Genomic DNA, 15,161 nt, shown 5'->3' with positions numbered 1-15,161 from the left:
TGAGATGATTTCCAAGAACTTCCATGAGGCTCCAAGAACATCGACGTTCAGCACGGGAGGGTTGACGTTTACCTGAGAAAAAGAAAATGCTCAATGCATTTTCACTCTCGAAATGGTTTGGATTTGCACGTTCCATTGGAAAGCGAGTTATTTGATGAATTCACCCCCAGAGAACCCCAGCAGAATGACATGATCGTACAGCATGACAGACATAGTCTTTCCAAGTGGTCATAAGCCCCTCACCTTGTCCTTCTACAATGTGGTTAAACCAGGAAGTCCTATTTACGGCCCTTTGCTGGACTCCCTAATTCAGTGGTTCTCAAACCTCTCCCCGGGGACCCATCAGCCATTCCATGTATTTCATCTAATCCAGAGCTAGAACACGTGACTCAACTTGTTGACTATTCATCAAGCTCTTGACTAAGCGAGTCAGGTGAGCTAATTCAGGGCTACGGCAAAATTGTGAAACGGCTGAGGGACCCCGAGGAGAGGTTTGAGAACCACTGCCGTAATTCACCTGACTTCCTGTTTCGCTAACACCAGTCGGACCCAAAATCAACTGTATTTCGTCAAAGCAAGGGCACAGCGGCGGGATAGGACTGCCCCCGTCAAAGGCTCAGGGGTGGGGATGTCTATGGCTTCTCTTTCAAGTGCATTCTTTCTAGTGGAGGTTCCACCTTAAACAGAGTCATCCGTCAACCTGACCTCCATTTTGGGTGTCCGCGTGAAGACTGACGGCAAATCTTCTGGGTAAATGGGGGTAAATGGTACAGGACCCCGTCGTGCTCGGTGGAGGGCTGTGGATTCATGGAGGCAGGGGCAATTCCAACCCTGTGGTGAGACTAATCTATGCACATGTGCTGAGGCACTTCAGAAGACCAGATGCTGGGAGGAAACGCATGGAGATGCTTCAGCTCCAAAAAGCTCCTGCCGAGTGTGTTATTGCTTACAGACAATGACTGACACACACAGGAGGAAGAGACACACACACACACACACACTCACACACATTTCCGACCCCATGGCAAGGCTATTTCATGGGGGCCTAAGGTGCCATTTGTCAATGCCTAGGTTTGAGGCCAATCGATCCCCTCTCGTAAGCAGTCCATTCTACACTACACTTCTCAGCTTCTAAGAGCCTTAGAGGCTTTACAAACCATTTATAAATCAGATTCATTGGACAAGCAACGCTAACAGGGCCAAATGTAGTGTTTATTTTTTATTATTGTTGATTTTGTTATTTTTGTGGTCACATTTTTTCATCATGAATAAACGTGTCTTGAGGCATGTTGTTGGTTTTGGATCCACTTCAGAAATCATGGCATTAACTGGCCATCAGCAAGTACTCTTGTAAAACCTCAATAGACACTCCATTATGAACAAATAAACGGACAGCTCTTTTTTTTTTTACTAGCTACGCTAGATGGTTGTTAGGACAAGAAAGTGGCGTTGTTTATTTCTTCTACTTCCCACATGTCAGACTGGCCAAAACACATGTTCTGCACTGTTTCTTTACCCAAGTCCTTCTTATTGAGATCGAAATGGCTCGTTTGAGTTTTTTTTATTGGCCCCAGCTCAGCGTTGCTCTCTCTGGGTTTCGCTGTCAGTTTATAAAGTCAGAAAGCTCAGAGCTGTGAGTGCAGCCCTTACTAATCCTCACTTGTTTACAATGCGCATCGGGGCGGGAAAGTTTAAGAAGAAAAAGAGGACAAAAACTTTGATGGAAAGGCGCAAGTTCTTGTAAATAGAGTAATTGCGGCGGCACTACAGTATCTTATCCAAGCGGAGTGCTGCGTAAACGATGTGCGCCAAGTGAAGTTCCAGTAACGACAGAGTGTTGTGTTTTGCTTGGCAACCAGAAACCTCTCTACATTCGGGGCCAATTGGTAACAGTCGTGGTAGGTAACTAGCTACAGGGGCCCAGGATTCTGAGTGTAAAGTGGAGCGCTCTGTCTGTCGTATCCTCAGGAGAAATCACTCGGGTAAGTGCAACGAGATGAGTGCCTGACGAGTCTGTTTGTGTTTGAAAAATAAGCATCTCTCTCTCTCGCTCTCTTTCTTTCTTTCTTTCTTTCTGTGTGTGTGTGTGTGTGTGTGTGTGTGTGTGTGTGTGTGCGCGCGCTCCCAGGCCATCGGATTGGGAAGGCATCCTACAATAACACACACAGTTAATACAGCGTGTCCTGGAGCCAGTGGGGTGTCACTGTTTAGAATGGTGCCCCAAAGCCGCAACAGCAGACCCAGTACAAATAAGTCAGCAACTTGGGTGTTTGGAGGGATATGACGAAGGTTGGGGAAGGGAGTAAGTTCTCTCTCATTCATCTGGGTGGGGGGGGGGGGGGCAGACAGACACTCGGGGCATAGGACTGCTGCTGCTTTGCCTCTTCTACACACTCTGCCGTGACAGCTCCTGTTGGTGGTACTGGATGCCTATTGGCCCATGGCCCAACACCACATTCTGTGGGGGGTGAGACTGGGAAATCCCTCCCAGGATGCTGCGTTGACAGACCCCAGTACCTGAACCATTGCTTCACTCAGTTGCACTTCCTGCCCCTTGACGAACTCCTTTCCATTTCGTAACTGGCGCCAAGGCCCCAGCTCTGCTCCTTTGGTCCCGAATGGCCTCCTTGCTTCTGTTAGTACCGGACCATAAGTATTGCTCTGCTTACAGTTGTGTAATAAAGTTGGATCTTGGATCTGGATGAGCAAGAACCGGTAATGTTGGACCCTGAGATCATATCCTCCAATCCTCCAATGTTTGTTTGCAGGCGTGAGACATGATTTGAGACGCAAGACAAGGAAATTGAGAATGACGTGAGTCTTCTGCTCTGTGTCGTCTGAGAGGAAAATCTCATTGCCAGAGCCAGTGATAGGACACGGAAGGAGAACATTGTCCATGACAAACACTATTCCTCAAAGGGATTTCTGCTTCTTTGGTCTCCCAAAACAATTGGCCGTCCAATACTGAAACTAAGGCGTTCATCCTAGAACTCACTGTTCCCTATGTGCAGAGGAGAGGAAGTCTCTCAGTCTCTCCATCCAGATGACCATCCAACAGGGATGGAAATGAACCTGTTAACTATTGTGTCTTGAGACAGGAAGCTGGCATTGGATCTAAAGGCAATCAGGAACATTGTTTAGAGAAGCAGCGTAATTGTCTTGGACGGGAAATGATGGGACTCTGAGAGGGCGCAGTGTAGTCGGCCGCGGAGGAGAAAGTAAAGATGTGAGTGACGTCATTGCAGAACAACATCTGTTTTCCAGAGCCTTCGGCGGCGTCATGTTTCATCAGAAGAATGTGGTCGGAGGTGTCCTACGGTGCACCAGTGTGGTTGGGGAATTGCTGTGTCAAATGACATCCCTCGTGGGCCAAATGACATCCCTCGTGGGCATGCCTACACCTTTCCTCCTCTGCAACCTGTACACAGGACAAAGACCTGAGAAGACTAGGGAAATGATATAACCTGAAAACAAACTCATGCGAGGGTGCTTTCCCTTCTTTGCATATAGTTGAGAAAGAGCTATAGAAAGAGAGGGAAGCAAGGTGACAATGGCGTGTTCCCTTCTGGAAGAGACAGGATTGCGCTGTTTATTTTGCTGTTTGGGAAGGAAAGTGTCTTCTTTTTTTTCCTTTCCAGAGCTGTGAACTTGGCCTGTCAGTTGACACATCCGTGTAATCTCAACAGCACTGCTGTCTCTGTCTTTTGGCTGCCAAACACCCACCCACCCACCCGGTCTTTCCCCCAAGCGACTGCGCCTGGAGTTTTTAATTGTGTTGTTAGCTAAACAAATGAGGTGACAATGGGAACCGTCGGTATCCATTAAGAACTTGCTAATTGCCTCCTGCATTTTCTTGGGGAATGTTGGAGAAAGGACATAAATATGTTTGCATAGGTTAATTAAGAAAAGTGTAGTTAGTTACTTGTGTATATTATGACGCTGATAGATTCATGTCTCTTTCCTCAGGGAAGGAAGAACACCGAAGTTTGTCTTAATTGTGAAGGAAACTATTCTTGTTTGTTTTTACCAATTCCTTTGACTTGCAATCACTTGTCCCTTCATTTAAAAAAGGTGGGAAATCGATGGCTCGTTGCCCATTTATCTGCATTGTTTTAAAGTCTTTGATTCGAGTTTTTCTGTCAACTTTAGATTGCTGTTTTAGATTGGGCTTTCACATTGGTTTGTGTCTGTGGGGATGTGTGGGTGGAGAAATCCATTCATTCAACTTGTTGATGTGCTCCACACTGAATGGTAACTAGACACAAACAGCTGTGTCTTACCAACTTTCTCCTCATTTAAGTTAAGAAGCTTCTGTGTGAGAATGTGTGACTGTGTTTTCTGTCTCTGAGGTGGTACTCCTGAATTATCAAAGTGAGATACTGTCTAAGCAGACTCTTAGCAATAATGCCTCGCCTTGACTGTGGGCTGTATTCTAAAGAGAGCCTCATCACTGACATCGACAAAAGGCTCTGTTCGACCAGCGTGTTTACCATTGTTGGTCCTTGACGGGAGAGGGGGTTTAGTAAGGGGGTGTGGGATAAAATTGTTGGGAAGAGATTTTCGATGTACCCATTCCATGGCACATGGTTTATGAATTGACACGCAAAACAACGCCGGATTCAAAACTTTGAATTTTTCAATTTAAATTACTATACAAAATTCTTGCAACTAATAGAATGTTATACATATGGGGGAGACAATCTTCCCAGCTCTGCAGATTCTGCTGTGAGGAGGTAGAGTCATTAGATCATTTATTTTGGTATTGTCCATATGTAGCTCGTTTTTGGTCACAGGTCCAGGAACGGCTGAAGAATTACAACATTTGCCTAGAACTAACGCTGCAGACAGCAATACTGGGTGATTTGAAAAGCCATAGTCAATCAATCAATAATATAATCATTATTTTAGCAAAAATGTTTATTTTTAATTTACAATTTGTAGAAGCTATGAGAATAGAAAGGTTCAATACTTTTGTGAAGCATCACTGCACAGTTGAAAATATATATGGCAAGTAGAAATCCAAAATGGATGATATTGAGAGATAGATGGGAGGGGTTGAATGGAGCTGAAGGGTGGGACTAATAACAAGATAACCAATGTAAAACATATGGGATCTGTAAAATGTATATCGGTTCAGAACCTTTGTGAAATAGCACAGTTACAAATAGAAATCAAACTGGATGGACATCAGAAATAGAGGAAGGACTGAAAACAAACCAAATATAACTATTGTAAAAATAGATTGTGTCTGTAAAATGTGTATAAGATGTATAAACTGAAGGTAGAAGCCTAAGTGTTTATTGGTTTACTCCAATCGGGGGAAGGGTGGTAGGCTTTGTGGGGAATAATAAAGGTATATTCTAAAAAAAAGTATGTTTGTCTATATAGGTATGTGTGTGTATATGTATGCATGCGTGTATGTATATGGATATATATATCTACCCCAAAAATATATGGGGGTCTGGAAATGATGCAGACAATTACATTGATGGAAGCAACTATCATTACGCAATATTAAGCTGATCCACCCCTTAGGGGGAAAAAAGGGGGGTGCGGGATAGGGCGGTGATTGCAGACCTCAGCACACGTTTCACTCTTTCTGATGCTAGCGTTAGGTGCCTGCTCAGAGTTTAGAAAGATGGCTTCCTCTACTTACCAATGTGAAGGGGGGGGGGGGGGGGGGGGGGGGTTGCAAGCCATCACTTACAGTGCACCGGATGACATTACTATGTGAGTATGAGTCTATGACTCTGTGCTCTCTCCCACACTGTGGGTTTGGAGGTTTATCCAGTGTAATAGCATTTAAAATAAACAACCTTCGTTTTGGAATAGGGCCTGCATTGTGGTGTGGCTGATAGGCCCGGTCCGAGCCATGGAGAGCAGCTGTCATGTATCGGAGTAACGTGCTACATTAGGAAATTGGGAATTATGTCTCTGGAGTGCGGCATGCGAAGAGGGAAAGCGAGTCGGCTCGTTCTTTGTGTATTTTTTATTTTTTGTGTACCTATCCCAATGGGTAGCTGGTCGAACTTGTAAGACCGTCTCTTGGTTTCTTTCTCTCTTTTTCACTGCTCATAAATTGTTGCCTCATGCTAGGATGAGGTGGATGTCCCAGGAGATGTTTTACACATGGCCCTCTCACGTCTCTCCGTCGCCCCTTTCCTCTCTGCTCCGCACTTTGCTCCTTTAAAACTGACTCTGCCTGACCCGCCTCACCCAAATTATCCCCAACTTAATTATCTGAGTTGGGCTGAATGCAGGTTCAGTCAACCACTGATGACTCCACTTACCGAAGCATGTTTTCTCACTGGCGAAGGGGTGTCTCGAAACTAGGAAAGACAACTTACCTAGAGATAAGAATAGTCTGATTATGACCTTCGAACTCACTCGTGAGAATTTCATTATTTAGCCTAGTTGATGTTACGCAGGACGGATGCTAATTATATTGGAGTAATTTTGTAACTTGCTTGAAAACCCTCTCTTAGACATGTATGTCTGTCTCAGACATCAGAAAACAGGTAGTTTCCTGGAAATAAGAAAGCAGATTGTTTGAGTTGGCAGCCAAAGGAGGACCTGTAGGTGAAAGACTTGCTTTCCTTTCCTGAAAATACTCCAACTTGCCAAATCGGGTAATATGTGAACAGAGTTTCTGTCCGTTCAGTTGGTCTTTTTCTCCTCAGCCTCAGTTTGTTTAAAAAAAAATCTAAGTCCACAACACGTCACTGTTCGTGCCCCTAGCATTTTTTTTATTCTGTCAAAGGTTTGCTGGAGACTGGAGAGGACCTATCATCGAGGCTTGAGTTGAACAAACGAAGAGCCAGTGCCACACAGCTACAGACGTACCCCCAAACGCTAAAGACGAAATGGATCATTTAGATTCTGTTTAGCAATAAATAATTTAATGTAGCACTCGATCAATGAGCCATGCTGTTTTGACACTTTTTCGCTCATATTTCTTCAGATATTTCTTCATGTTTGTGTTTCATTGTTGAGTAATTGGTTTACTCCGCCTATGAGTTGAATAGCAAGTACAGCAGTGGGAACATTGTCAAAGGCTCTCGCCGCTGAAACACAGTTCACTCAATGTCATACAAAAACAGTCTCTTGCAGCGAGTGAAGAGATTTAATATGTAAATGCTCACTGCATTTCCTAGGGAGCAAAAACTGGTTGAAATGCCACTTTTTTAAATGACCAGTTTTACAATCATGTCAACCAGTTTTGCCTGCTGGGATTTTGCTGTGCTGTAGTGTTGGATGGCAGTGACCTAAGTCGTAGTCTCGGGTGGTGGTCTCCAGCAGTTGTGGACTACCATGGCTGTCGTGTCACCATGGCAACTTGTCGTTATGAATCGCAGGCCTCCAACTGGACGGCCTTCAAGACAGGAAGGCCTACTGTACTGCAGCAGCGCCCGGCTGTCGTCTGTTCCACGAGCAGCCGTTAAAACACAGTAGAGTCACTGATTAAATCCAGCATTGATTCAGGAAGTACTGAACGATTTTGAAAGGGAGAAGAGTGTTTTCACACATTCCCCCTATCGCTCTTGCCTTTTGTCTCGAGGGCTGTTTGAGGCTGCCGACAGCACCTATATCGGCTCTGTTTCTCTAAGTCCATAGCGTTTCTATAAAGGGTGATTTTATTAGCGAGTGCCGAGAGTATAGGACTGTTGGAGGTCTCTTAAATCTGAAAAGAATCATACTTAAAAAAAAAAAAAAAATGGTGGTCTTTGAGATGTACTTTAACTGATATTGAACTGAAGCATCGTTCCAACTAACTTTGTCACTTCTCTCTTTCCCTCTTAGAAATCATCGATGACCTCACCCACCTGGTGGACAAGACGGATGACCGGATCCGCAACGAGACACGAAGGGTTAAGCTGGTGGAGACTAAGTCGGCTTCCTGCGGTGAGCACATCTTCTTTCTCTTTCTTCTCCAGGGTCGCTGCGGTCTGTTAGGCCATTTGATCTGCTCTGTGTTCCTAACCCAACTGTGATAAGTCTGTCTCTCATCCAGATTCATAAGCATCGGTCCCATCTCCTTTTTCTCTTTCTGCAGCTCTCAGTACAGTTCAGTGTGCTGTGAATGGTCTAGTAAAGGGAGCATAGACCTTCAGTAATGGGAAAGCCAGACCCAAACTCTAAATGCGCTCAGTTATGTGTTATATTAAGTCTCTGTCCTATAATCTTTTTACTCTCCAGGTAAGTCATTCATGATGGTTAAAGATCGTGTTGAAGAGCTCCTATCAGAACCATCTGAAGCTGCATTCTCTCAGAGTAGCTCCATCCATCGTAGTCCATTCAGCGATATCATTGCTGTGCCCACCGGAAGCAGACTCGATGCTGCTTAATTGACCAGAAACAACGACATTGATGACACCGAAACACCACACAGTGGCGTGGGGATTGTCTCTCACATCTACTACTCTCTGCTATAGAAAACAGTCCCACATAGGTCCCCCTATCCAATCCCCAGTCCCTTACTCTGTGAAAGGGGCTTCCAAGAGTCAGGCTGTAGTACAGACTCTGTAGTAAGTCAAAAAGCCTTTCTTGGTACCACTTTCAAAGGACTCCCGGGAGCCAGTCTGTAGTGTAGTAAGTCAGCACCACCCTCTCTTGTAACCAGTCTTTGATGGAGTTCAGTGGTTTACAGAGCTAAAGAGGAGCTGTGATGCTGTATCAATGGGGCGCTCCCTCACCATTACCCCCCAATCCCCTTTAATTTGTTTAACTCGGCTCTTTGGTCTTTAGCCTTTACAAAGCCCGGCTTTCCTCTCTCAATGGCCACCCTGCTTCTTTCTCTCTGCTGGGAAAAAGATATGCCAGAGAGGGGAGGTCGCTAGGCTAGCTACCGTACAGCGAGAACAGGAATGTCCGACAAAGCTTGTTGGCGTCGTCAAGCTATGTTTGCCTTGTAAACGCCAGTCCCCGTCACCTTGGAGATGGTCGCATTGTTGCACCAGGAGCCCCCACTAACAGGCGAACGCGGAGATACAACCGTAAGATCTGGGGATGCGATGAACGCTCAGCTAATATAACAGTTTATGCCATTTCTGTCCAGTCACCATGACACCCAGGGAAGGTTTGTTTGAAGATCTCAGAACTAGTGTCACCGGGCACATTGTGCTTACCCAGGAGTCAGTCTCTCTCTCGCTCTCTCTTTCTCACTCGCGCGCTCACACACATATCTGTCTGCGATCTATCTCAATGTTTTCTCACTATCCCTTCTCTTCTGTACAGTGCCAATGCTTGGGAGGGGGGGGGGGTAGTTTGGGTGTCCCCACCCGCTCCATTCCTCCTTTTTCCATCCTCTCTTCTCCTGGTTTGTTTGACACTTGTCTTTGTCTCGTGCAAAGAAATAATTGAAACTAGAACACGCCACACATCTTTTGGAGGGTTTCTCCTCTTGTTCTTGGGTGTGTGTTGATGATTCCTGAGCCTGGGCTTTATTTGTTTTTGGAACCCAGCTCGTCCAAAGCCCAGGCTTGAGTGTTATGTCTTCCTTCTGTTCTCCTATGGGTGGGAAAGACTGGCTTTGACAAGGAGACGGGCATACTTGACATACTTTCTCTCATAAGAGAAGAAACATCCCAGATTATGCACAGTGGGGGCAGAATCTTGATTTAAGATGTGTGTTTAATTTGAGGATTTAATATAAGATGTTGCTGCTGTTGGGATTTTAACTGTTAGGAGTTGCAGCATTTAGATGAATTACCTGCAGCAAACTCACATCTTCTTATACGTGTACTGATGGAACCTGAGGCTTTTGTTTGCAGTTGTGTCAATCTTTAATCAACCTCTTAGACCTTCTGCCAGAGACAAAACAAGGATAGAGAGATGAGTGACTGAGGACGCTGTGGAAAATCCATCCTACCTTTTGTGTTTTGTTGGCAAGCTGAAGGCTGTACGAGCACGGGCTGAACATGGTTAGGGGTCATCTCTCCGCTGAAGGGAGGAAGGACCCACATAGCATAACATACCGCCATGGATCCGTCCTGCAGCAACGGGACTGGGTCTCAGGGCAGGCTTGTGAAACCTCCTGGATCTTGTTGAGACATACTGAGAGTCGAGACACGAGCACATTACAAGTCCTCCAGCCATCAGTCTCACGGTGCTGAGGTTTATTGGGGAAGAGCCACAATCAGACCACAACACGGTTGTGGATTTCACCAGGATATATGGGTGACACGAAAAACGTTCAAGCTTTTAAAGCTAACTTGGGGTTAGCCTTTTTAAACCGTGTTTAAGCTTTGAGCAAAATGAGAACGTTAAGGCTGCCCAATTAAAAGATGCAATAAAGTAAAGCCTACTTTTCAATGTCACTTCCCTTTACTGGGAAATGGGTAGTGAACAGGTTTTGAGGGGGGTAGGGGGCATTAGAAAGGCAGATGACCCCTTAGCACCAAAGGGCCCTAGGAGGGTGGTGTGAGTTTCCCAGGGCTTAAGTGTCTCATCAGGCAACGTGGGGGCAGACCTCTCGCCCTCTCTCCAATGGACTAATCCCATGGGCCTGCGGAGGCTGGAGGGAAACCCCACACACACACATACTCACAGACTCGAATCCCGCAGGTGGCTTGCATCTCAAGTAGGCCTGAATAGTTAGGGCTTTCGAGGGGTTGTCATTGAGGATAGGTAAATGTAACTTCATTTCACTGAATCCCTTTCAGCCTGTTAAGTAAACCTTGAATACTTTTGATGCCGATATGATCATTTTTTACTCGTCTCCCATGCCCTAGCATTCATTTCAGTGTTGGACCGAAAAAATTCTGAAACAAACCATTCAAATCTGGGGCTGTACTAAAACAACGAAAGATCCAAGAGTTTTGTACGTATGACGGGGTTGATCCCATGACCTAGAGTGGGTAAAAGGTCCCGAATGTCATGGTTTGTCACGTTAACAAATGCTTACCTCACCTTTACCACTGGTTTTTGTCTGGCAAGAGTGGAATATTGGATGGCTGTCAAACAAAAGATCTGAAACAGCAGTCGCTTTACTGCTTCTTTTTCAAACTCCACAAGCATCCGACAGATTCGATCTGCCCCTCTGAAATGTGTTATTCCTCTGCGAACGCTTTTCATTTGACTGTATATTACTTCAACACGATGGTCATCAACGTGTTCTGAAGGGATATATTCATATTACAATGGAATTGCTGGAGGATAACTATCTACCATGGTGTGAGAAACCTGACAGTTTACAGTTAGAAAAGTGGTGACCTCGCAAACCATGTTAACATCAAATTGGACCGGTCTTTTGTGGCCGAAAAGCTATGAACCATAGGCAAAGGGTACGAACGGGGGAGGTGTGTGTGTTGGCGAGGGCAGAGACAGAAATGCAAATTCCACCCGCATCCCTTCCTTTTCCCCACCAATTAGGATTTGTCTTACCGATCTGTCGGGAAATGCCAAAAAAGGGTGTACCCCAATCCTTCTTACTCTGCCCATCTCTAAAGCTCTTGGGGGGGGGGTCACTTTGACTGCTGACTGCACTGTAAACCCCTTGGCTTCAATGGCGAAGCGTAGTCTCATCTATTTGGCCTGCAAATGTGATTGTTGTCATTGCTTCGTCAGGAGTAACTTATTTAGTTACTTAGCGGGACGGGGACTGTCCCAAAGAGAAGGGGTGGGAGTGTTAGTTGGGTGTCTGGGGGCTGTCGTGACTGGGTGGTGGGGAACATATCGAAGAAGAAGATGACTTTATTATCCCAACGATGTACATGAATGTCTAACGTAATTTGACTTGTTTATCTGCCTACGCCCTCCGTCAAGTCGAGCTGAATGTAAAGATGACGGCATACTATCCTGTTTTAATATCCTTCACACTGGAGCGTAGTTAATTGTCGTGTGTGTGTGTGCGCGTGTGTGTATATTTCTCTTAAGTGTGAGGTGTTTAAAAAGCCATCATGAGGGCTGTTGGGAGGAATGTTCCCACTTGACATTTACGTTGTTGCGGCTCTGCTCACATGTGTAAGTTATCAAGTGGGGAGGTCCTGTCTCGACCAATGATCATTCGGAGAGGTTGGAGACTAGCATGCTAGGCTTCAGACAGAGCTGTTTTATTGAAAGTTTGAAATAAAAACTTAGGAGAAGAAGGGGAAATAGGACTAGGATTAATTGGTTACATGTAGAGTATGGTGAATGTGCATAGCCACTAAGTTGTGCCTGCATCTCCTTCACTCAACTCAGACAGAGAGATATTTCCCTCTGAGGGATCTTTCCCTCAGTTTGGAACTGTTTAGTAGTGTATCCTTGCAGTAGCCATACCACCGTATTCAATTAAGGAATCCTAAAAGTAGGAGAAAGCGTTGCAACCAACCAAGCTAACGAGGCATCCAGACCTTTGGACTCGCTGCTGCCACATCCAAGCTTCCTAGCCAAGTCCTATGTCTCATAAGAACATCTGATCTAGAATCAGGTTTGCCTTTTAGATCAAAAGGAACAACATTCCACGGACGGACGGGACGGACGGACGGGGGGCTGATCCTAGATTAGGAGTTCTACTCTGACTATGACGCTGGCAATTAGTTCAGCTTGGGTTCATCTTCCCCCCTATCTCTCCCTGTGGACCAGACTGCAATTACGCTGCAGAGTAGAATGCACGACGAGAAAGCCAAGGTATGAAAGAAATGTTAACCAAAAGTGAAAAGGCCGGGAGGGAAAATACCAGCTCGCATGCGAAATGACCACGGACAACTTGAGTCAGCCAGAGACTGTCGACAGCCATCAAGCCATCAGATTCTCCAGGATGCAGTTGTTTGAAAACTTCACCCGATGGTGATGCCATTCAAGGAGAAACACTAGAGAGCGAGAGAGAGGAAAATGTGGCTAAACGTGTCCTTGGAGTTTTCCATATCTACTGTAATGTGTGGCATGAAGTTGGGAGAGAAATCCCCCCAGCTGCCATGAAAGCTGACCACGGTTGAGAGGTATGACACTTGACACCAGCCATCCACCAGTCCTTTTATTCTTACCAACACCTTAGAAAGGTTTCAGGATTTGAAACAGCTGTAGGTTAGATGACAACAGACTAGCCGAGACAACTGGAAAACCCATTGAACGGTGGTTGTCGGCTCATATGCAAACACAGAATAACTATCGATTTTACAGTCTTGATAATAAATGTTGGTCTTGAACTTTTTGAATAGTTCTATATTTTCTTATCTTGGCCATGATAAAAACGTTAATTTGATCTGTGTCTATATCATTTTCAGGTCCTGTTGGGTAAGAAGCTTTTGATTTAAGTGTGAGGTAGCTACAGTATAATCTTTCAGGTCTCCTCTGTCTCCACAGCATTGGTGGAAAAACATTGATTACCCTCTCTCTCCAGTGAAGTCAGATCTGGAACACATGCCCACCGCAGCGTGATCTGTGCCAATAAACCTGTCACAGTTCTAGATTGCATATAAACGTGTATTAAGTCATCTTGGTGAAAATGTGCAGGTAATATGAGGGTACTAGCCTAAACACAGGGGCGCAGCAAGGATTTATAAAATTGGGTAGGGCCAAAGGTCTGAGCTAACTAGATAAAGGCCTAGGCCTACCTTTTTCAAGTTTACTGATTGGTTGCTTTTCCACCACCTGTTCCTTTGGTCTGTGGCTGTCTTAGCCTGATCAGAAGAATTTAGGCAATGTGTAGAATTCCCTGTCTTTGTAACTAGCATGCACTGTACCTGTCTATGTGCTGTAACTACTCTGCATTAGGTACACTTTGTAAAGTTGTTGATTGTTTGAGTTTCTGTCGAGTTTCCCCCCCTACAGTACTTATCCTTCGGTTTGTGTTTCTATTCTTGTTTCAGGGATGCTGGTGGTGATAGTTCTCCTGCTCATTGCTATAGTGGTGGTTGCTGTGTGGCCCACCTAACGAAGAGGCTGAGGGGTGCGTTTTGGACGTCGCAACGTCCGTCGGATGACCACTGAGACTGCGTGGAGAGCCTACAGGGGAGACGAGGCGCAGAGGCACTTATGCAGGTATGTATCAAGCGCGCTGGTTTAGGACCAGGTTTGCCTTTTATATCCCAATGAATAAAATGACATAGACAAGGCAGACCTGATTCTAGATCAGCACTCCTACACTGAGACGCTTGATACATACGGCCCCAGTGCTTCCAAGCCCTCTAACATACCACCCCTGTGCCCTGTTAAACACACACATACACTAATAATGACACACACACGCTCTTCCACCTCCCTCCCTCTATATTTCCTCTCTCCTTTCCCCTTGTATGAAAACCGGTTGCATTGTACTGTTCTCTACTGTACCTTGACACTTGGAGAGTTGAGCCTTGGCTTATGGGGAACCAGCAACAATGTTTTATTTTCTTACGTGGGTGTTGGTTGGGTAAAGGGTAGCACTGACCTACTGTAGGACCTCCCATGGTGGGGGGGACTTTTTCTTTCCTAATTCTGTCTGTGGGCTAAGAGGTCCGGGGTTCCGGGTCGCTAATTCTGTTAGCTTAGCAATTCACTCACACATATCATCTCTCACATATCTATATATTAAGTATTATTATTATATTTACCCACTAGCAGTTCTAATGCTATCATTTGTCTTGGGATTTGATCATGTTTATAGGATAATGCCAGCCAAAACAAATAACACGTATGACTGTGTCACTTTTTAACATGAAGGTGAATCAGTTTAGCTCAATGCAACCTTGTCATTTCCAATAAACAACATTTACAGTTAACAGCACGATCCATGGACTCCTTGGTGTAAAGACATTTGTGTTATATAATATTGGTAATCTACTAAGGATAATGTACTGTATCTATAGCATACTCTGCGTTCTTCCACTATGTCAATTTAAAAGCCTTGCAGATGCTCCAAAAGGTTGGGAGATGCTTGCTTGCGTCCGTGTGAACAGTCTAGCTATCCCACCACTGGTCTGTGTGAACAGTCTAGATATCCCACTACTGGTCTGTGTGAACAGTCTAGCTATCCCACTACTGGTCTGTGTGAACAGTCTAGCTATCCCACTACTGGTCTGTGTGAACACTATAGCTATCCCACTACTGGTCTGTGTGAACAGTCTAGATATCCCACTACTGGTCTGTGTGAACAGTCTAGCTATCCCACTACTGGTCTGTGTGAACAGTATAGCTATCCTACTACTGGTCTGTGTGAACAGTCTAGATATCCCACTACTGGTCCGTGTGAACAGTATAGC

At 45.2% G+C, this 15,161-nt stretch overlaps 1 protein-coding gene across 1 annotated transcript in view; it reads left to right on the top strand.

Moving 5' to 3' along the window:
* Nucleotides 1-14,681, top strand: part of LOC110493554 (syntaxin-8) — a 44,197-nt gene extending 29,516 nt beyond the window's left edge. Inside the window, exons 7-8 of the mRNA XM_021567900.3 lie at nucleotides 7,801-7,902; nucleotides 13,791-14,681. Coding sequence (XP_021423575.2) covers nucleotides 7,801-7,902; nucleotides 13,791-13,855 — 167 coding nt within the window. The 3' untranslated portion in view covers nucleotides 13,856-14,681. The remainder of the gene's footprint in view (nucleotides 1-7,800; nucleotides 7,903-13,790) is intronic.
* The last annotated feature ends 480 nt before the right edge of the window (nucleotides 14,682-15,161 follow it).

The sequence above is a fragment of the Oncorhynchus mykiss genome, chromosome 17, assembly GCF_057628025.1.
Source record: "Oncorhynchus mykiss isolate SJ-2025 chromosome 17, ASM5762802v1, whole genome shotgun sequence".
Lineage (NCBI taxonomy): Eukaryota > Metazoa > Chordata > Actinopteri > Salmoniformes > Salmonidae > Oncorhynchus > Oncorhynchus mykiss.
Note: the sequence above shows the minus strand (reverse complement) of the source record. Positions and strands in the feature narration are given on the sequence as shown.